Source organism: Rattus norvegicus, chromosome 7 (assembly GCF_036323735.1).
Source record: "Rattus norvegicus strain BN/NHsdMcwi chromosome 7, GRCr8, whole genome shotgun sequence".
Taxonomy (NCBI): domain Eukaryota; kingdom Metazoa; phylum Chordata; class Mammalia; order Rodentia; family Muridae; genus Rattus; species Rattus norvegicus.
The window spans coordinates 9,323,474-9,344,036 of record NC_086025.1 but is presented as its reverse complement, the minus strand read 5'-3'; the positions used below and the strand labels follow the sequence as shown (position 1 = coordinate 9,344,036).

Below are 20,563 nucleotides of genomic sequence, written 5' to 3'. Positions count from 1 at the left end.
CCCACTTGGTCATCTGGCTTCGGCCTTCTTTCTGCCTCTCTGTCTCTGTCTCTTTGAGTCCATCTCTCTCTCTCTCTCTGTCTCTCTCTCTCTCTGTCTCTCTGTCTCTGTGTGTCTCTCTCTGTCTCTCTGTCTCTGTGTGTCTCTCTCTGTCTCTCTGTCTCTCTGTCTCTCTCTGTCTCTCTCTGTCTCTCTGTCTCTCTCTGTCTCTCTCTCTCTCTCTCTCTCTCTCTCTCTCTCTCTTTCTCTCTGTCACACACACACATCAGGACTCAGCTCGCCTGCCCAGGCCACTGACTGGTCTGCAGCCGCTGTGAAGTGATGACCTCGCACTGAGGCCTCTGTACTACGTCCTTGTCACTTCTGAGCCAGGAGCCAGCTCACCACAGCCTGGAACAGGACCCGTTGACCGTCGGACAGGCCTGTGTCACCCACCCCTGAAAACACAGAGCCACACAGACATACCACAATGTCTAGGTGCCCTCCACAGCCACATACACTGTGGTCTCACTAAGAACACCAAGTGGTGCAAGAACACCCCATCCCCAGACAGACACACACCCATCCACACACACGGTCACAGAAACACACACTTCTAAGTCACCCTCATGTGGGTGGGACACAGGCCCAGGAGCCGCTCGGGGTCCCAGACAGTCTCGCAGATACCACGGGGGCTCCGTAACTCAGGGCGGACGTGGGGAACAGGCTCTGGAGTACACGTGACCAGCAGAGGGGCTCAGGTTCTGTCAGAGCCTTGGGGCAGCAGCCCCTGTTCCATCACCTCCCACAGAGGGGCTGATAGTCCCTCACCTGGGCACCCCATCACCAACGCCCCAAACCCCCAGTCGGGGTGGCCATGGAGGCACCACTGTGCCAAGGTCTCTGTCTCAGCAGAAGGCAGTGTCCAGGCAGCCGCTCCACACTCCAGGCTCAGGGTCCCCATGCACCTCTCCTGAAGGGCAGTCCTGGGCTTGTGCTGTGGGTGTCCGCCATTCCAGAGGCGGTGCTCTGGGCGGGCATTGCTGCAGGCCCTGTGTTTATTGCCTGGGGCCTGAGGCCCCGCCCGAGGGCCCATCCACCCTGGTGTGCAGACAGGAGAGGACAGGGGTGTTCTGGACCCAGGGAAGGACACAGGTCAGAGGTCATGGGGAAAGGACAGGATCGGGTGAGAGAAATAAGATATTAGTGAGGGAAGATGAGGTCAACGGGAACTCCCCGGAGGTCACAGTGATAGAATGTGGACATGGCTGGGAACACCGGGGGAGGGGGGGGAAAGGGCCAGAGATGGAGAGGCAATATGGCCTCTCTGGTCCTGACTGGGACAAGCAGTTCCTTAGCCGGGTCCCTGTTTTCAAATCTGCAGGGATCAAACCCCCCAGTGTGTGGTTGTGGGGTACAGATAGAACGGGGGTGGGGGGGGAGCAGAGAGAGACACAGAGGGAGAGGTCGGCAAAGGATGAAGCCATGGAGGTGTGAAGGGCGGGGATGGAGCCTGACCCTACTGTAGGCTGGTGGGGATGGGAAGAGGGAGGAGAGATGGCGGGAGGGGGAGGAGGGATGGGCAAAACGAACTAAGGAAGGAGGAGCAGGAGCAAAGAAGGGAGGGACAGAGAAGAGAGAGGAGGGGGAGGGAGGAGAGGAGTACTAAGAGAAGAGGGGAGGGAAGGGAGGAGGGAGGGGAGCAGGAGCCCGGGAGGCCCAAGCCGGCTCTGGCCGGCTCACATGAGCGCGCACTTGCCCTTGATGCGGTCGGCCCTCTTCTGCTTGTTGGAGCGTTTGCCGTCCACGCTGAGGCTGACGCTGCGGCGCGTCTCGAGCGTCAGCAGCTCCTGGAACAGCTCCTTCACGTTGTAGTTCATCTTGGCCGAGGTCTCCATGAAGGCGCACTTCCACTCCTGTGCCACGGCCTGCGCCTCGCGGGTGTGCACCTCCCGCTGCGTCTCGTCACACTTGTTCCCCACCAGCATGATGGGGATGTCCTCCACGCTGCCCTTGATCTGCACGATCAGCTTGTAGATGGGGCTCAGCTCGTCCAGCGACTGCTTGCTGGTCACCGAGAACACCAGGATGAAGGCGTGGCCCTTGGAGATGGACAGCCGCTGCATGGCCGGGAACTGGTGGCTGCCGGTGGTGTCCGTGATCTGCAGTGTGCACACGCTCTTGTCACAGCTGATCACCTGCCGGTACGTGTCCTCTATGGTGGGGATGTAAGTGTCACGAAACGTCCCCTTCACAAAGCGGAGCACCAGGGAGCTCTTGCCCACGCCGCCTGCGCCAAATACGACCACACGGTAGTCATTGCTCTGTTCTGGCATCTTCTCTGAAGCCGGCTGGGAGGACAGGGCCGGCTGCTAGAACCCCAGACCGACCCTGTTGGAGAAGGGACAGTAAAATATGTCAGACCACATGAGCCCAGGATAGCCCCCTGACCCAGTGGCCGGGTCCCGGCGGTGCTGGTCTTTCCTCAGCCAAGTGTCTCCCAAGTGGCCCTCACAGCCACTCTGGCTGACTGCAACTTCAGGAGGGCTCCCTGTCAACCTCTCAGCTTCTTTCTCTCCGAGATCTAGATCTGTAAAGCCCGGAGCTCTCTGAGCCGGGCGGCAGAGGGAACTGCTGAAGATGGTGCAGCTGATGAGGCCAGGATGCAAAGATGCCCACGTCAGCAATGGGTCCCACCTCAGGCCTGACTTCCACGGAGCCCCCAGGTCTGCACCGGTATAAGTGCCTCACTCGGAGCTTCACCATCTTCCTGCCCCATCCTCACCCCGTCTCAAAACAAAACAGAACAAAAAACCAAGATGGGTGTTGGAGAGCCGGCTCCCCGGTGACAGCATGGGCTGCTCTCACAAAGGACCTGATTCTGTTCCCAGCACCCGCTCACAACCACCAGGGGATCTTATGCCTTCTTCTGGCCTCCGAAGGTGCTACACACATGTAGAAAATAAATAGAAAAGAATGCAATGAGCTGGAGAGGTGGCTCAGTGGTTAAGAGCACTGGCTGCTCTTCCAGAGTCTGGAGTTCAAATCCCAGCAACCACATGGCGGCTCACAACCATCTGTAATGAGATCTGGTGCCCTCTTCTGGAGTGTCTGAAGAAAGACAGCCACAGTGTACTTATATATAATAACTAAATCTTAACAAAAAAAAAAAAAAAAAAGGAACCCCATTGTGAAAAATCAGACGTGGCAGTACACAGCCATAGTCCCGGAACTGGGGAGGCTGAGGCAAGGGCATAGTGAATTGTGGGCTACTCTGGGTTACAGAGCGAGACTCTGACTAACACATCCTCCGGTCATTGAGGTGGCCCACACCTTTGGTGCAGTGCAGAGGAAGCGGCAGGAGTGTCTCTGTGAGTTTGAAGCCAGCCTGGGCAAACTGGGCTGAATATCGAGACCATGTCTCCAAAAAACAAACAAACAAACAAAAACAAAAAAAAAAAAAGCAAAGGGAAAAACAAGACAGTAAGCAGGTATCAGACCTGTGACAACCGTCACAACAAACACGCCCAAAGTGCGGCCCAGGGCCTCAGCCTCAGCCCTTCATGTCCTGAAGACTGGCCTCCAGCCTGGCTCTGGGAGCCTGCCACATGAAATAGCCTCCTAAAAGACTCCGACACTGACACTGGGGACATCCAGGAATTGAATGTGTAAATCCTGAGTCTCTAGAAGCAGTTCCTGGGACAAGGGGACTCTCAGCTCAGCCTTGAAGATGAGTGAGGCCTCCCTGTCCCTTTGCCCGTGCCTTGGCTTCCTTCTCAGGCCGCTGTGTGCTCAACAGAATTCCTGGCAGGGATTCCTTGGGTTTCTCTCCTGTTTTTGCTCAGAGAGGTTCATGGGTCTCAGAGGGTCACACAGCATGAGGATTCCTAAAGTAGCAGAGGTGGGGAAGACGTGTGTGGAGGGGAGATTAAGGAGGCCTGTCCCTACTACTGTCGTCCCTCAGACAGAGTCCTTTCCCCACCTCTTTCCCCCTCAGACACATACAGAGAAGGTTCAGAGGACTCCCCTGGAGTCACTGAAGGAGCAGCTGTGTCTGTGGGGTTCAATTTTGTCTTCTATGGGATGACAGGCACCCAGGCCTAGCCTGGGAGAGGGGACCAGAAATATGGTTAGGGGTGAGTGCCTCCAGCTCAGCCTGCAATGAGCCCCAAAGCTATAGCAACCTGTGGTTCTGGGGTGAGGAGGAGCGCCCTCCATGGGGTCTGAAGGTATATTCGGAATTATCGAATGTGCCTAAATAAAAGGAAAATGCAACAACTGGAGCCAATGCTAGTGACACCCAAAACTCTCAAGCTGGACACTTACCCAAAGTGTCCCTGGATTCTACACAGGGGACTTCTTGGCCTGGGGAAGAGCTGGGGGTGCTGGCATGGTGCTACTGTCCAGCCCAGCACTCTTAGCGTTTCTCTTGGAGGGTAATGGGAGGGGATACCCAGAGACAGCACCCCACTGCCCTGGGGGGATCTAAGGCGGCACATGGAGGTGGGATGTGTGCCCCTCAACGTGACCCCATCTTGGTGGTGGGCACGGGAGTTGCAGTGCCCACTTAGATGGGTGCTGAGGTTTGGGCCCCTGACTAAGAGAGTCCTGTGCAATCCAGGTCTCCTTCCTCTGGGGATCAGGGAGAGGGCCCTGAACTTGCAGTGAGAAGAGCTTTGCTCAAGGTCATATCTAAGAGGTGGCATGACTCAGAGGGACTTAAAACTGGGCCCTGCTCAGCTGCTGTGTCCAGGGGGCTCAGAGGTGCTTGGCCACCCCGTCTGAGTCACCCCAGCCCCGGGCCAGCCTGGCCAAAGCCTCTCAATCCACAGAGCAGCACAGGGCAGGGCCCTGGGACCATGAAGCCACCTCAGGTGCAAAGAGCCAGGATGGCCTTGGCCAGGGGGAGTCTGGGGGCAGGGGCACTGACTAGTGTGGGTGGCTGATCTAGGGGCTGCAGACTGGGGCTATGATGAAGAACGGGCAGCTTTAAGGACTCAAGGGAATGGTGGGGCTCCCCAGGAGTCAGGAGTGGTCTCAGAGGAAAGAAGGAGTCCTGAGAGAGGGGCTTGGTCACGAGGGTGCAGGGCTCTATGGGTGGCAGTGAGGGACCCGGGCCTTAGCAGGCAGTTCGCAGAGGGCATGTATGAGGCAACCAGAGCCCAGAAGGTCCCGAGTGATGCTCTGCGTGGCCAGGCAGGGGTGGGGCGACCGGGAGCTGTCCATGGTGACCGCTGGACTCCCGGGGACAAGCAAAGCCTGGCATGGTGGCCCGGGAGGGTGGGGCCGGAACAAAGGGATCATGGTGGCTTGGGGACCCCTCCCCACCCTTTATGGCCGCGGCTGCCCCGCCGCCTACCTGGGCCGCTGTGGTCCCCGCCGCTGCGCTGCTGTCCGCGCCGCCGCAGTCCCGATGTCCCCGCCCCAGCTGCGCTCCGCCCCGCCCGCCCCGCCCGCCCCGCCCGCCGGACCCGGGCCCAGGCAGCTGCAGCCCCAGGTCACGGCCAAGCCCGCCCTGGGTGTCCATCAGCAACCCGCGGCATGCAGAGCTCTGGGCATCGGGACACCCACACCCACGCGCACCACGTGGCCACCTGCACCGCAGGGAACGCGGGTGGGTGACAGGACCCGTCATGTGAGGTCCTGGAGACACAGTGACCGATAGTTGGGGATCGCACTGAGAAAAAAGAGAACTGGGAATTGGGGGGAAGTGTGACACAGGTCAGATTAGCGAGGGGCAGAGGAGGTGGTGGGGAGGGTGTGAGTTGGGAACATAGACCTTCATAAAGTGTCAGCCACACCAGGGAGCCGGAGGCAGGGGAATGGCTGTGAGTTTAAAGCCATTCTGGGATACAGTGCAGAGACCTCTGTGGGAGATAGAAGGAAGGGTTCTGGGAGAAAGGGAGGGAGAGAGAAATAAAAGACAAAATAACAAAAGAACTCCATTATTGGGGTTGTAGCTTGGATCCGCTGCAGAGGCCCAGTCTGAAGGGGTTGGCCTGCCATCCAAACATTGGAGGCAGAGGCAGGAGGACCAGGAGTTCGAGGTCAGCCTCCCCTACATATTTTCTGGAAAATATGAGACCTTGCCTCAAACAAACAAACAGAAGGAAGAACGGAAGAAAAGATAAAAGCCCGCTGTTCTGGTGTGTGGTCTAGGCGTGTGCCCTTGCCCAGCTGAGGCCCTGGATCCACCCGCACACTGGAAGGAACACCTGACAAAAGTTTACTTTGTATCTTTAAAGATTCTGCCCAGCCTGACAGCCTAGGGCGGATCCCTGAGACCCACTTAGAAGACAGCGGGACAGCTCCAACAACTTGTCCTCTGATTTCCACACAGAGAAACTGATAAAGAAAATGTTATTTAAATTTCATTTTAATTATTAGATTTATTTATTTGGATTTTCTGTGTATGAATGCTTTGTCTGCATGCCAGATGCCCTCCGATACCAGAAGAGGGGCATTGGGTCCCCTGGAGCTGGAGTTATAAACAGTTGTTAGCCACCATGCAGGTGCTGGGAATTGAACTTGGGTCCTCTGGAACAGTTGTTGACTACTGAGCCAGCTATCTGAACCCTACCTAATTTTACAGTGTTTTTGCTGTTGTTGTTGTTTGTGGTAGGGTCTCCCTCTATAGACACCCAGGCTCACCGGCTCCTTCCCTGCTCACTTCCAACATGGCACTTCTCCCTGGGTCACAGCACATCTTCCTGGCTTGTACTTAAGGATCTCCACGGTTGGCCTGGCTCTTTCTTGGCTGTTCATGCCCACTCATCCTAGGCTGCCTCAAGCTGCCACCTGAAGAATTTACCTCCTTCTTACCCTGGCCCTGGGAGTGTCTCAGAAGGTGGCTCCATCCTCCTACCCTGCCTCAAGATGGAGTCAGCCTAGTGGGAAGCCAGAGCACAGAGCTGTTTTACAGAAGCCCCAGCTTACAGCTTCACCTCACCCTTGGAGTAGCTGGAAATAAACCCATAGGGTGGCCCCCTTTCTTGGGTGCTGAGGATTGGGGTGGGGGGCTTGGGACTAGCAGGCAGGCTTCCTCTGTCTGTGACAGCTGCCCGGGTCTCCTGAGAGATGGGGTGGGGGCCTCTCAGCCCAGCTCTGACCAGCTCCTTGGCTTTCCTTCGGGCACTGGCCCAGGCTGACTCACTGGAAGGAGCCTGTCCACACGAGGATGCTATTTATAGATGCCAGGTCAGGCTCTGGGCGTCAGGAGTCACTGAAGACAACCTTAGTTGCTGCCTCCCTTCTGCAGTAGCTCCTGTGTGGGGATGCTGTACTCTGCCCTGCCATACGGAGCTGTATCAGGCAGATGCACTGGAGTTGGGACTTAGGAAGCTGAGACCAGCCAGCCTGCACTGCGTTTTGAAGTTCAAGCCTGTCCATCACATCCTACCCCCATCACTTCTTTTAAAAGCCATGCCATGTCCCCAGCAGCAGAGGTGGGTGAGGAAAGACCTGGGGGAGGGCAGATCTGCCTGTAAAGTACCTGCCTGCACACACAGGTGGCTTGATCCAGCTGTGGGAACATGGGGAGCAGGTGGGACAGGAGGATTCCTGTGGTGTGCTGACCTGGTGAACTAGATAAATCTGCCACTCCATGATACTGACACCGTGTCTTAAAAACCAAGGTGAGGAGTCGGGGTAGCTCAGCAGTTGCAATACCAGCTGCTCTTGCAGAGGACCTGGGTTTAATTCGCAGTACCCACATGGTGGCTCCCAAACTATCTGTAACACCAGTCCAAGAGGATCTGATGCCCTCTTCTGTCTTCCATAGGCACTGTGTGCTCACTCACATGCTCATGTAGACACACACACACACACACACACACACACACACACACACACACATACACACACACACTGTGTCACCATACAGCCCTCGGCAAGCAGCCTGGACTCTATGGAGACCAGATATGCTGCTGTCTTCTGGTCTCCTTGAGAACAAAGGACCATGTGGTGTAAGACATCTATTCACTGGGGCTGGAGAGATGGCTCAGTGGTTAAGAGCACTGACTGCTCTTCCAGAGGTCCTGAGTTCAATTCCCAGCAACCACATGGTGGCTCACAACCATCTGTAATGAGATCTGATGCCCTCTTCTGGTGTGTCTGAAGAGAGTGACAGTGTACTCACATGCATTAAATAAAGAAATCTTTAAAAAAAATAAAAAATAAATAAAAAAGACATCTATTCACAAAAAAACAAAATAGTTTAAATCTCCATTTGTTTATTTATTTTGCAATAGGGCTCACTCATAACCCTGGCTGGCCTGGAACTCACAGAAATCCTTCTGCCTCTGGGGTGCATGGATTAAAGGTGTGGACAGCCATGCCTAGTTTAAAAACTGTTATTACATACATTGGGGGTGTGGGACGAGCACACACAAGTGTGTGCATGTGTGCCACTGAGCACCTGTGGAGATCAGAACAGTGAGGAGGCAGCTCTGTTAGCACACGGGTCCCTGGAATTGCACTAAGGTCTGCCACGCGTGGTGGCGAGCACCTTCGCCCACTGAGTCCCTCACCAGCAGTGTCCCTGGGTTTTTCTTTCTTCTGTGGGAGCACTCACTAATGATGCATTGGCGTTCTGATGTCACTTCTCTCATCACTGGGGGGTGAGTTACAGGTGGGGAGGACTGCGCATGACATCTGGGACACATGCAATTGTCCTCAGCCATGGAGCTCCTGGCTCACAGCAGGTGGACTCCAGAGACAACCTGTGGGGTGGGGGTACGCCCCACAGAAAATACCCTAGCCCCGTGGGACAATACCAGGCTTGAAAAGCTTCCTTGGGCAGGTGGGATGCAGGGCAAAGATCAGTCAGGTCCCTCCCTGCAAAGCTACAGGGCAGGATGCCAGGAGCTGGCTGTGCCTGGTCCCGCCTGCACTAATAACTTGTTAGGGGAACACAAACAAGCCATAGGAGACGCTGACACGCTGTTATTACAAACACAGAGCAGCAGTGAAGCTGGGCCACCCGCACCACCCTCTCTCTCCTCCTGTCTAGCTGGGTCCCTGCTGTGTCCCCCACAGGAGACAGTGTGTGGGGGCGGCCTGGGCCCTGCAGCACCCTGGGCCTCCTCTTCCATATCCATTCATGACATCTGTCCTAGCATGGCCCAGGGTCTCCTGGGGGCTGGGGGCAGGGGCTGTCAGCTAAACTGACACTCAGTAAGAGATACAGAGCCTCCCCACCCCCAGTGGCCAGTGAGTTGGCACTTAGGATGACTCTCAGAGACCCTGAGGTCTAATGGGGAGGGTCCAGGTCCGCAAGTTGCTGTCCCCAGGGGCAGAGCAGCTGGTGCTGGGAAGGAGAGATTTTATGCCATTTTTTTTTTTTTTTCGGAGCTGGGGACCGAACCCAGGGCCTTGCACTTCCTAGGTAAGTGCTCTACCACTGAGCTAAATCCCCAGCCCCGATTTTATGCCATTTTATGCACCCATGGGGAAGGTGCAGACTCCCTGTTGGGATGGTCAGACAAGGGACCTGGCTCTTCTTACCCTGGACTAGTCTTTGTCACCTGAACCCATACCTACAGGGTCTTGGTGGCCCCAAGGGAAGCTGGAGAACTCTTTGGATGCCCCACCCCCAACCCCATAGTTAAGTAGGGGTGGAAGAGAACTACAGTAGGCCTACGTGGCATTGTGGGCAAGTCTCCTCCATGGTCAGGGTTTGATGTCATGGGGCTCAGCAGTGACTCCTCAGGAAAGAACCCCAGAAACTGCTAGGAGAGGCTTCAGCCATTGGCAGAGTGGGCCCCTCACCGGGAGCCCTGAGTTCCTGATGTCTGCAAGTAGAGTGTGAACTCAGGTTTATTACAGCACTAAGACATGGGGTCTGAGGACAGTGCCCAAACCCCAGCTGTCCCCAAGGCCCTGTCTCTTTGTGCCTTGTATCATCTGAATGTAGCTGGGTAGGGCCACACTGGACAAGTCATTTTGGTAACCTGGCCATGGTGACAGGGCACTAGGGAGGAGTCTGACATCCGGCATCCATGTGTTGAGGTGAAGCCTGGTAAAGAGACCCCAGGTTAGGGGAGGTGGTGAGCTGTGGCAGGCTTCTGTCCCCAGAGGAGAGTCCTCACTCAGGCTGTCCCAAGATGCTGGTGTTACCACGGTGACATGCACCATCATTGTTGCCAGGTGCTGAGTCTCCCCGGCTCCTGCCTTTCCCTGTGTGCAGGGGAGGCCCCTCCACTCTGGTGATCACAACAGAGCAAGAGAACAAGAGGGGCCATTCCTGAGGGCCAGGCAAGCATCTGGGCTGTCCCCTTGCTCATATGACCCACATGTACTGTTCCTTTCATAAACTGTCACCTGTCACACAGGAGCAACCAGAAAAACTCAGGGTGATGGGGGTGAGCAGGGCCTTGGCTCCAGGGAGAACATGGCAGGACCCCTGGGGTTGTTGCTCCCCATCTGCAGTCCCCACCCCTGGCTCCATAATTGATGGCTCAGAAGCGACAACAAAAACGGGAAGGGTGACGGGATATGAGGTAACATGGCCACACAGGCTTTGGTAAAGAACTTTAAGACGTTTTTAAAAGCAATGTCTGTAGAGCCAGGTTCTGGAGGACGGTGACAGCCCAGGAGGCCCCTGTGTGTGAACCGCCGCCCTTGAGCATGGCTGGTGAGGGACGCGCTCTGTGTCCTTTGGGGATTCAGGGCTCACCACTTGAGAAAGACCATGCCGGCCAGAACTGCGTAGCCCAGCACCAGGAACAGCACCTTCAGCAGCTGCTCGCTCCTCTCCTCCAGTTCCTTGGCCAGGATCTCCAGGAAGGTGACGAACAGGAAGGTGCCTCCAGCCAAGCCCTGCAGCAGCGCCGATGCCACGCTGCTGGCCACGCTGCGGGCACTCTCGATGCCCAGGCCCAGCCCAATGCCCACCGGGATCATGGCGCTCACGGTCACCGCCAACTTGGCCGCGTCCCTCAGGGGTACTGCACTTCGGGCCATGCTGATGCCCAGGGCCACAGCCACCAGCGTCTCATGGACCGCCACACCAACGAACAGGCTGACCACACGCTCACCCTCCTCCTGCAGCCCCAGCGCCAGGCCCTCAAACACCGAGTGTGCAGACAGCGCGAAGACCAGGCTGAGCAGCCGCAGCGGCCCAGGGCGGCCCAGCTCCCGCAGCCGCAGCCCTGTGCCATGGCTGTGTGCAGTGGGCTCGGGGTACAGGCCGTGGTTACGGCCGCCCACACCCACAAATGGGCTCTCGTACTCCGAGTCGCTGCCGGCGTCTGAGCCAGCATTGAAGGTCTCCAGGTCTATAAAGGGAGGCCGCTCCCGGCGGAAGGTCAGCACCAGCTGCTCCACGAACACAGTGAGGAAGAACCCCACCATCATGAGGGTCTCGGCCAGCGGGTAGTCAGTGCTGATGTGGCCCAGGCTCAGTACCTGCTGCAGCTGTGGACACAAGGCCGGGTGAGCTGCAGGCCTCCCTTTCAGGCAAGGACACTCAGGAGGCTAAGGCAATTGGATGGCAAGCTCCCGGGTACCCGGGCCCCAAGGAGACCCCACCTCAAGCAATCAGACAGCACAGAGAACAGGACATACTGATGCATGATTCTGATCCCAGCACTCAGAAGCAGGCCATGGCCACACAGAGAGACTCTGCCTCAACTGGACAACAAAAAGACACTGCCCAAGTCATACCAAGGTTAAGCAGAGAGGGCCAGAGTGTGACACAACTGTCTTGCATGGCTTCCATTCCCAGCATTGGAAAAACCACGTTTATAACCTGGAAAAAAACCTCCAACCCCCCTTGGTACTGACTTGATGGAAGGCAGAAACCAACTCAGAAACCCTCTGCTGTCTGCATGAGCAAACCCCACACACGCATTAATATTTATAAAAGGGAAAACAGTGCTGAGCGAGAAACACCAGACAAGGCTGCTGGCTGGCCTTGCCCGGGCTGTCCCCAGAGATGATTCCAGCTGTGAAAGACAGCACTGGATGCCTGGAGGCCAGCCCTACAAGGGGGAGCTGTCACGTGTGCACCTGAGGCCACCGAACAAGTTCAGGCCCAGGAGATGAGAAGCTAGGTGCTAGGTACATCACAACAGCATGGGGGACTCAGGCCCAGGGTCCCAGCATGAGGAGGCTGTGACAAGAAGCTACAGAGCAAGACCTGGTCCCCTCGGACTCCTAACTAGTACAGACAGTGAGCACTGTAGCCCGTGGTGGGCTGGGCTCTCACCAAGGGTCCCAGGAACAGGAATCTTGCTCACTTCTGGCCACGGATGCCCCGGCCCCAGGTCTTCCTGTGCTCACTGCAGCCTTGACAGAGGCTTTCTCGGGCTACAGGACTGAGGTACCCAAGTCCCTAATGGCCAGGGCAGCTGCTGGGAGGCCAGGCTCACCCAGGTCTGATATGACTCCCTTCATAGTTGCAGAGCTGGCAGGCCTCACTAACTCTGCAGTCTCAGTCACAACCGTGACGGGAAGGAGGTTCTGCTGCCTTCCAAGCTGCTCCTGACCCATGCAGGCACACTCATGGTGACAGGCTGGGGCTCTGACCACAGCCACTGAGAAACGGGTCCCAAGGCTGGATAACAAGGGGCCAGGATGTGAACCTGGCCACCTCCAGCTGCACAATGAGATGGGGCCATAGGCCAGGATGTGTCCTGGGTCCAGAGAGGATCCGACAGGAGTAATTGCACATGGCTTGTGTACTCCGGAGTGGGCGACTGCTCTGTCTGAAATGCACTGCCCACTAGGCTCACCTGTGGAAAAGGCCCAGTGCCCAGGTGAGTAGATAAGGCTCAGAAAGGGAAGCCCTGACATAAGGTCACAAAACAATTTGCTTTCTCCCCCGTCTTCCTTGAGCATCTGTGTTGAAACGCATTGGAGCTTGGGATGCACTGATGCGCTTTGCCACACGAGCATGAGGACCTGAGCTGCAGCCCCAGAACCCACCGGGAACCTGGGTGTGGTAGCCATACAGCCTGAAGCACAGGCCAGGCCAGGCCAGGGCAGGGCAGGGCAGGGCAGGGCAGAGGAATCCCTGGGGCTCACTGGCCCCCTCTTCCTCAGCAAACTCCAAGTTCAAGAAGATCCTGCCCCAGAAAACTGAGGTGAACAGGACTACAGAAGACACCGACCTCTGGCCTTCACACTCACTCGCATGCACAGCACTCGAGCCCCCCCTCCCCAGCTCCCCACCGAGGCCTCACCTTGTCCCTCACTGCAGGCAGCAGTGCATTAAAGCATGTAGCCAGGAAGACGCCACCCCCAAAGGTGTTACAGAGGGAGAGGACCTTCTTGGAGCGGTGTGCCTTCTCGAAGTCGGCCTCGATGACCTTCACAGGCAGCAGAGAGCCCAGCAGCATGAAGAAGAACACACCCACCATGCAGAGGACCTTAGCCACCAGGAGCTGTGACATGGTGGCCGCCTGGGTCGCACTGGTCTCCACAGGGCCAAAGCACAGATAGAGTCACACACCAAAGCCTGTGGGGGCTACCGGCCCCAGTTGCAGGACTGGGCTCTCATAGCTCTGCTCAGCAGCTGTGGGGACAGGGCAGACATGTCCGCTGTGTGGTCACTAAGTAGTGGTGGTGACAGTCGGCCTGCTATTCTACTCTAGGACTCACGGACATGGACACACACTTGTGTCCTGAAGGTGTAACTGAAGGTGAGGACAGAGGGCTGGGGAGGTGGTGGAGACAGGGACAGGCATGTGCTACAAGTGTGAGAACCTCAGACAGGAGGCTGCCTGGGGCCTGCTGACAGCCAGCCATAACCAACCAGTGAGCTCCAGGCTCATGAGACCCTGACTCCAGAACTGAGGTGAAGAGCAACTGAGGAAGACACTGGATGTTGACCTCTGGCTTTCAGTACACGCACGGTCACACACATGCACATTCACACACATGCACACACTCACAAACATGTACACACATGTATACACTCACACACATGTACACACATTCACACACTCGCACATGCACACATTCACACACACACTGATACATATTCACATACATCCATGCACATGCAAATTCACACACTTGCACACACTCACAAACATGTACACACATGCATACACTCACACACATATACACACATTCACACACTCACACATGCACACATTCACACACACACACTGTTACATATTCACATACATCCATGCACATGCAAATTCACATACATGCCCACACGCATATACATTCACACTTACATGCACACAGATACACATGCATGCAGGGCACAGGAAATTGAATTCTATTTAGCATCTGACTCCCTGCTACTAGGTGCTTGGTAACCACCTGAGCTGAGTGGCTTCCAAGTTAAGTACGGAACACTCATGGGGTACTGCTGACCTGACAGAGAATCTCAACCTGCTACCCCAAGGTTAGGCCTTACACAGCTGATGTGAACTCAACTCAACTCACACCAGCCTGCCAGAGTCTTGATTGCCAAGATGGTGTCAGCCCCAGGGTTTTCGCACAGAGCACTCCCTCTGCCTGGAGCATCCCCACCCCACCCCACACCCCTGGACCCTCTAACATGTATCCTTATACTCTGTCACTAGAAAGGCCTCCTGCAGACCACCTGACTCCTGCTCCCAGCTGCATCCCCAGCACCCACCTTGAGGCTTGGTGCAGAGCAGGTGCAAGGCGACAGCTGGCTCAGTGGATGTGGTGGCCAAAATGTAGGGTTGTTCTTATGTATTCTCCTGCATCAAGAAGCATGGGTCATTAGGAGCCGAGCTGCTTCCTGCTTGCTGCTGACCACATCCCCACTCACCCTCAGCAGTCAGAACCATCTTGTCCCTGCCCCAGCTCTGCCCCTTCTACTGCATCAAAAGAAACTGTATGGGCTGGAGAGATGGCTCAGGGGTTAAAAGCACTTACTGCTCTTCCCAAGGTCCTGAGTTCAAATCCCAGAAACCACATGGTGGCTCACAACCATCTGTAATGGGATCGATGCCCTCTTCTGATGTCTGAAGACAGCTACAGTGTACTCATGCATGAAATAAATAGATAAATCTTAAAAAAAAAAGGAACTGTATATATCTGAGTTGTCCTGGAACTTTGGAGGTGGAGACATGGGACCCCTGGCCCCGTCAGCAGCTCTAGGCTCAAGCAGGAGACCCTGCCGCACTATGTAAGTGGAGGCTGAACTGACAATGGTTAAAACACTGGGGGCCTTTCCAGAGGAACTGGGAACTTTGGTTCCCAGCACCCATGTGAAGGACCACGACTACCTGTGACTCCAGCTCCTGGATGTCAATGTCCAATGTCCCTTCTGGCCTCTGCAGGCATCAGGCCCATATGTAGTGCACAGCCATGAAAACACACATACATGTAAAGTTTTAAGTTATGGGAATGATCAAGGAAGACACTGACATTAATGTCTGGGCTCCCGTGTGTGCGCGCACCCTGTCTGAAGGGATGCTCCTATCATCTTAGTATACAGAAGGGTAAGGCGGGACTAGCCTGGACAGTGAGGAAGATCCTACCTCAGAATAAAGTAATACAGCAAAAATTAAAATTAAAATTCAATTAAAAATGGGACAAAAGAATGAAACCAAGCTCATAAGGTGCTGGTGCCAAGCACCAGGACCTAAGGAAGAGAGAGAATGGATTCCCACATGTTGTCCTCTGACTTACCCCCACCACACCACCCTCCCCAATAAACACACAGACTTTTAACCCCAGCACTAGGGAGGCAGAGGCAGATGGATCTCTGCATTTGATGCTAGCCTGGCCTACAGAGTGAGTTCCAGGACAGCCAAGCTTACAAAGAGTAACCCTGACTTGAAGAGAAATATAAGTAAATAATAAAATAATAAAATAAAATTATAGCAGCGGAACAGCTCAGTAGTTGAGAGCACTGGATGTTTTTTCATAAGACCTGGATTCCATTCCAGCCCAAAGGGATCTATTCCCCTCTCCTGGCCGCTTTGGGCACTGCACACATGTGCATAAACACATACAGACTCATAAAATAAACTTAAAAAATAAATTTTAAAAATGAAAATAAAATAACGAAAGAAAATTAAGTTCATTAGGATGAAATAAATAAGGCTAAAATTAAGTTAAACTTTAAAATTAAAATACTACAGTAAACAGCTTCGAAAAAATATTATAATAAAGAAATATTATAAAGAACATAATACAATTTTTAAAAATTGAAAACAAAAATAATTTCCTTAAAGTCCTGCCCTCCGCTTCGGTGAACACAAGGCAAAGTGCATACAATAGGCGTCCAGTTGATGCCAGAAGACCGGATGGGGTAGGGATACCTCGGGTGCTCTCAAAATCGCGCCAGTCGGGGCAGGGCTGGCGGGGCGACAAGCTCGATCTTTCCTTAAGCATTTATTGAGCGCCTACTGTGTGTTTCATGCAGACTCACACTGGAGCAAGGACTCTGTGAACAGGCAGGCACTGTCCGCCAGGCTCCTTGGCTCCGCCACGCCCCTGCCCAGCCACGCCCAGGCCACGCCCAGACCCCTCTTGTACCTCTGACAGTCCCTCAGGCCTCCAGCCAGTGCCACCTGCCGCCAACTGCCCCGCGGTCCAGACCCCGCCGCAGCGGACCAGCCGAGACCCCCGGGCTGCGAGCCGCTGCCTACGCCCCGCCCACGTCGGCGTCTATTGGACACTGTCAGTGCCATTCGACAGCACCCATAGTCTATTGGCAGGAACTACTGCCAATCATTCTGCAACGCCTACCGGCTCCGGAAAGCAGTTTCCTCCTTTCTAAACTTGAAAGCAGCTACCAAATGGTTCCGATAGGAAACATGTACTTGGTGACATAGTTCCGGAAGGAGGGCCTACATCCCGGAGCTGTCCAGGGTCGCGTGGTACTGAATGAGTGTGGATGGAGGCTTGGCAGGAAGCGATTTCCTCCAGCGAATGGAACATTCTTGAACCCTTCCTCGTGGCTTAAGAAGAAGATACAGGCATCCATCAAATATTTGTTGATAGCCAGGACAAATTCAAGCTCAAGGGGTCTACTGTGCTCCTCAATCACTAGTTACTAACATTGTAATTTACCTACAGCCCAGGAAGTGTCTCCTGAAGTAACATGACACCTGAGTAGAACCTACAGACACCACACAGTATGCCTTATTTTTATATTTATTCATTGGTTTGAGCTACGGTCTTGCTGGGAAGCCCAGGCTGAATGGCATGCAGGTAGCTTAGAATCCATCTGCATCAACTTCCCAAGTGCTTGGCCACCGTACCTGGCCTCCTGCTGTATCTAGAGCACCTCACCCAATGTAAGTGCTATGTAAACAGTGGTTTTACCGTGCTACAGAACAAAAGTGGCGAAGAAGCTTCTTCTTCTCTGCAGATCAAAGCTTTACAGAACATTTTATTTTTACACATGGTGATGCATGTTGGTCATCCCAACACTCAGGAGGCTGAGGCAGAAGACCTACATATTTCAGGACTGGCCGAAAGAGTGAGACACTGTATCAAAACAACCAAGCAAGGCACACTAACACATGAGCTTACCCTGATGTACCTGGCCTGAGCTTCTAATATTTTCAGTTATTTAAGTATTTATTTAGTTCTTGAGACAGGGTGCCTAGCTGTCCTAGAACTCACTCTGTATACCAAGCTGGCTTCAAACTTAGAGATCTACCTGTGTCTGTCTTCCAGAGATTTCAGAACAGAAACATGTGCCACAGTTACCCATCTTAGTTACTTACTTGTTTTAAAGATTTATTTCGTTTGATTTTCTGTGTATGAGTGCTTTGACTGAAAGTCTATGTGCTGTGTGTGTCCCCGGTGCCCAGAGAGATCAGAGGAGAGTGTTGCATGCCCTTGGAGCAGTCACAGGTGGTCCTGAGTCACAATGTGGGAACCAAACATTCATTCTCTGCAGGAGCAGCCAGTCCTCTTAACTGCTGAGTTATGTGTCCAACCCTGGATCCTTTCTAATTGCTAAATAATATTCCATTGTCCAGATTAATTCGATCTGCTTGAATGTTGCTGGAGGTCCAGGTGTCTTCAGATAAAAGTCATTTCTAAACTAGCATATTTAAAGTCACTGCGTGAAGAACAATGAAGTCTGGGGACTTTCTCCTTCCTGGCTACCAGACAGTACAGATGGGGTCCAATGTTGACTCGTTCTATGGCACAGCCACACCCCTGTGAAGCAAATACGACTGGCAGCCCCATGTGACTAATGGTCTGAGTTCATCGACTGCCATTATAACATCCTGAACCGATTTGTTTGTCCACCAGTTTCGTTTTATTCAGACAGGGTTTCTATGTGTAGCCTTAGCTGTCATAGAACTTGCTTGCCCATAGAACTTGCTTTAAAGACCAGGCTAGCCTCAAATTCAGAGATCTGCCTGCTTCTGCCTCCCAAGTCCTGGGATAACACACCCAAATTATCTTTTTTTTAAAGGCCTAGAAGAAATAATGGCATGTGCCTGCCATCCTAGCACTTGGAAAATTGAGGCAGCCTCAGTTAATTCCTAAGATCAAGGTCAGGCAAAACCATGTGATGCCCTACAGGGAAGGGCTAAGGAGATGTTGAGATGTGTCAGTATGTCAAAGGAATTTGGCTCACAAGACTAGTGAAGTGAGTGCAATACCTGGGACCATCCAGGGTTGGAAGAGGAGAGACTCTGACCTCCAAACACATGCCACATATGTGCCTGCGCCCTCACTGTGGAAGCCTACACAGAATGATAACAATTTAAACATTTACTTCATAAGTGTATGATTAGCCAGGCATAGTAGTGCGAACCTTTGTTTGCTCCCAGCATTGAAGACAGAGTACAGGCAGGTAAATCTGAGTTCAATACCAGCCTGATTAACATAGTGAGTTTCAGGACATTCAGGGTTACATAGAAAGATTGTAATAGTTTGAGTACGTATGGCCCACATACATTCATGCGTTTGAATGCTTGGCCATAGGGAGTGGCACTACTAGAAGGTATGGCCTTGTTGGTGGAAGTGTGTCATGTGCAGGTGGGCTTTTGAGGTTTCCTATGCTCAAGCTCTGCTCAGTGTGGATTCAGTGTGTCCTCCTGGCGCCTTCAGATATAGAACTCTGGGCTCCTCCAGCACCATGCCTGCCTGCATGCTGCCATGCTTCCAGCCATGATAATGGACTGAACCTCTGATCTGTAACCAGTCCCAATTAAATGTCCTTTACAAGAGTTACCTTGTTCATGGCATCTCTTCACAGCAGTGAAACCCTAAGACAAAAAAACTGGTCTCAAAATGGGTTGGGAGTGAGTGGTTCCCAGCTGAAGCTCTGGCATTTGAGATGTTGAGGCTATCCTGGGCTACAAGATGAGACCTATCTAAAGATTTTTAAAAGATACAAACTGGGGGTTGGGGATTTAGCTCAGTGGTAGAGCGCTTGCCTAGGAAGTGCAAGGCCCTGGGTTCGGTCCCCAGCTCCGACAAAAAGAACCAAAAAAAAAAAAAAAAAAAGATACAAACTGGCAGCTCACAACACACAACTCGAGATCCAGGGGATCTGATGGCAGATGGTGACCTCCAGGCTACCAGGCATACATGCAGACAAAATACTCATACACTCAACTAATAAAATCACGTTTATAGATATAATTGGTTCTGGGAGACAGCTCAGTGGTTAACAGCACTGTCTTCTCTTGCAGAGGAATTGGACTCAATTCCCAGCAACCACATGGTGCCTCACCACAGTCTTAAGTTCTATCTGACCTCCTCTCACAGCCTCTGTGACTCCAGGCAGAAGTGATGTGCAGACAAAACCACCATATATATATATATATATATATATATATATATATATATATATATATATATATATATATATATTAAACTATGGAGGGGTTGGGGATTTAGCTCAGTGGTAGAGCGCTTGCCTAGGAAGCGCAAGGCCCTGGGTTCGGTCCCCAGCTCCGAAAAAAAGAACCAAAAATAAATAAATAAATAAACTATGGAGTTCAAAAGCTGAAACCCCTAATATCCATTGAGGAGTAGATAAAAATACTGTGATAAGCCTATACATGGAAACAGTATGCAGCAATCAGAAGGACTGAACAATGTGCAACATTGTTGAATCCCTCCAACCTTGAGTTAAGGGAACCCAAACACAAGAGAAATGTGCAGGGACAAAGGAACGCAGTCCATCGGTTGGCTGGGGCTGCAGAGGAGTTCAACTGTAAGTACTGTGAAAGTCTGTGGCTAAGGTCACATGACTGTTTATCAGGAAGGAAGGAGGCTTCGTCTAGCTATGAGCAAGCATGCAAACTGTTGACCTATTTTGTTTGAATTTTGAGACAGGGCCTAGGTCTGTAGTCCAGTTTGACCTTTGGTCCTCCTGCCTTAGCCTCCCTAGTGCTGAGATGGCAAGAGTGGAGATGGTTCAGTAGTTTGGACGTTGAACGGAAAGGGAAGGTGGGAACCAGCCTCCTAAAGGAGCTCACAGCCCTACGAATGACCTTTTCGGCTGCACTGCACACGTTCATATGCAGGCCCCAGCTACCATAGGCAAAGTTTGCTGTCTGTGAGTCTGCACCAGCCAGGTCCTGTCACGGTCACTCTGTGACTTGTGAATGGGTGGCCAGCTGAGCCACTTCAAGCTGGAGGGTCGTCCCCCCCCCCCCACTGT

The 20,563-nt window shown here is 53.4% G+C and overlaps 2 protein-coding genes and 1 long non-coding RNA gene across 3 annotated transcripts; 1 reads left to right on the top strand and 2 right to left on the bottom strand.

The window, feature by feature from the left end:
- Window positions 1-512: 512 nt before the first annotated feature.
- Diras1 (DIRAS family GTPase 1) lies at window positions 513-5,377 on the bottom strand. Its single transcript, NM_001108987.1, has 2 exons — window positions 5,339-5,377; window positions 513-2,370 (listed from the first exon to the last, which is right to left on the bottom strand). Exon 2 carries the CDS (start codon window positions 2,313-2,315, stop codon window positions 1,719-1,721), a length of 597 nt encoding a protein of 198 aa, NP_001102457.1. The 5' UTR covers window positions 2,316-2,370; window positions 5,339-5,377; the 3' UTR covers window positions 513-1,718.
- A 58-nt stretch (window positions 5,378-5,435) lies between these two features.
- On the top strand, window positions 5,436-6,381 carry LOC120093772 (uncharacterized). Its single transcript, XR_005487455.2, has 2 exons — window positions 5,436-5,593; window positions 5,940-6,381. It is a non-coding gene; the product is annotated as an uncharacterized LOC120093772 (long non-coding RNA).
- A 4,113-nt stretch (window positions 6,382-10,494) lies between these two features.
- Slc39a3 (solute carrier family 39 member 3) lies at window positions 10,495-16,496 on the bottom strand. The gene is made up of 4 exons (NM_001008356.1): window positions 16,456-16,496; window positions 14,579-14,666; window positions 13,164-13,495; window positions 10,495-11,394 (listed from the first exon to the last, which is right to left on the bottom strand). The coding sequence occupies exons 3-4, from the start codon at window positions 13,371-13,373 to the stop codon at window positions 10,651-10,653; spliced, it is 954 nt and encodes a 317-aa protein (NP_001008357.1). The 5' UTR covers window positions 13,374-13,495; window positions 14,579-14,666; window positions 16,456-16,496; the 3' UTR covers window positions 10,495-10,650.
- Between the last annotated feature and the right edge of the window lie 4,067 nt (window positions 16,497-20,563).

Excerpts from the sequence above, each read along its gene's own strand:
- Diras1 (NM_001108987.1), bottom strand. The coding sequence starts at position 2,315 with ATGCCAGAACAGAGCAATGACTACCGTGTGGTCGTATTTGGCGCAGGC.
- Slc39a3 (NM_001008356.1), bottom strand. The coding sequence starts at position 13,373 with ATGTCACAGCTCCTGGTGGCTAAGGTCCTCTGCATGGTGGGTGTGTTC. Across the intron at positions 11,395-13,163 it reads TGCCTGCAGTGAGGGACAAG|CTGCAGCAGGTACTGAGCCT; the intron begins GTGAGGCCTCGG and ends TTGTGTCCACAG.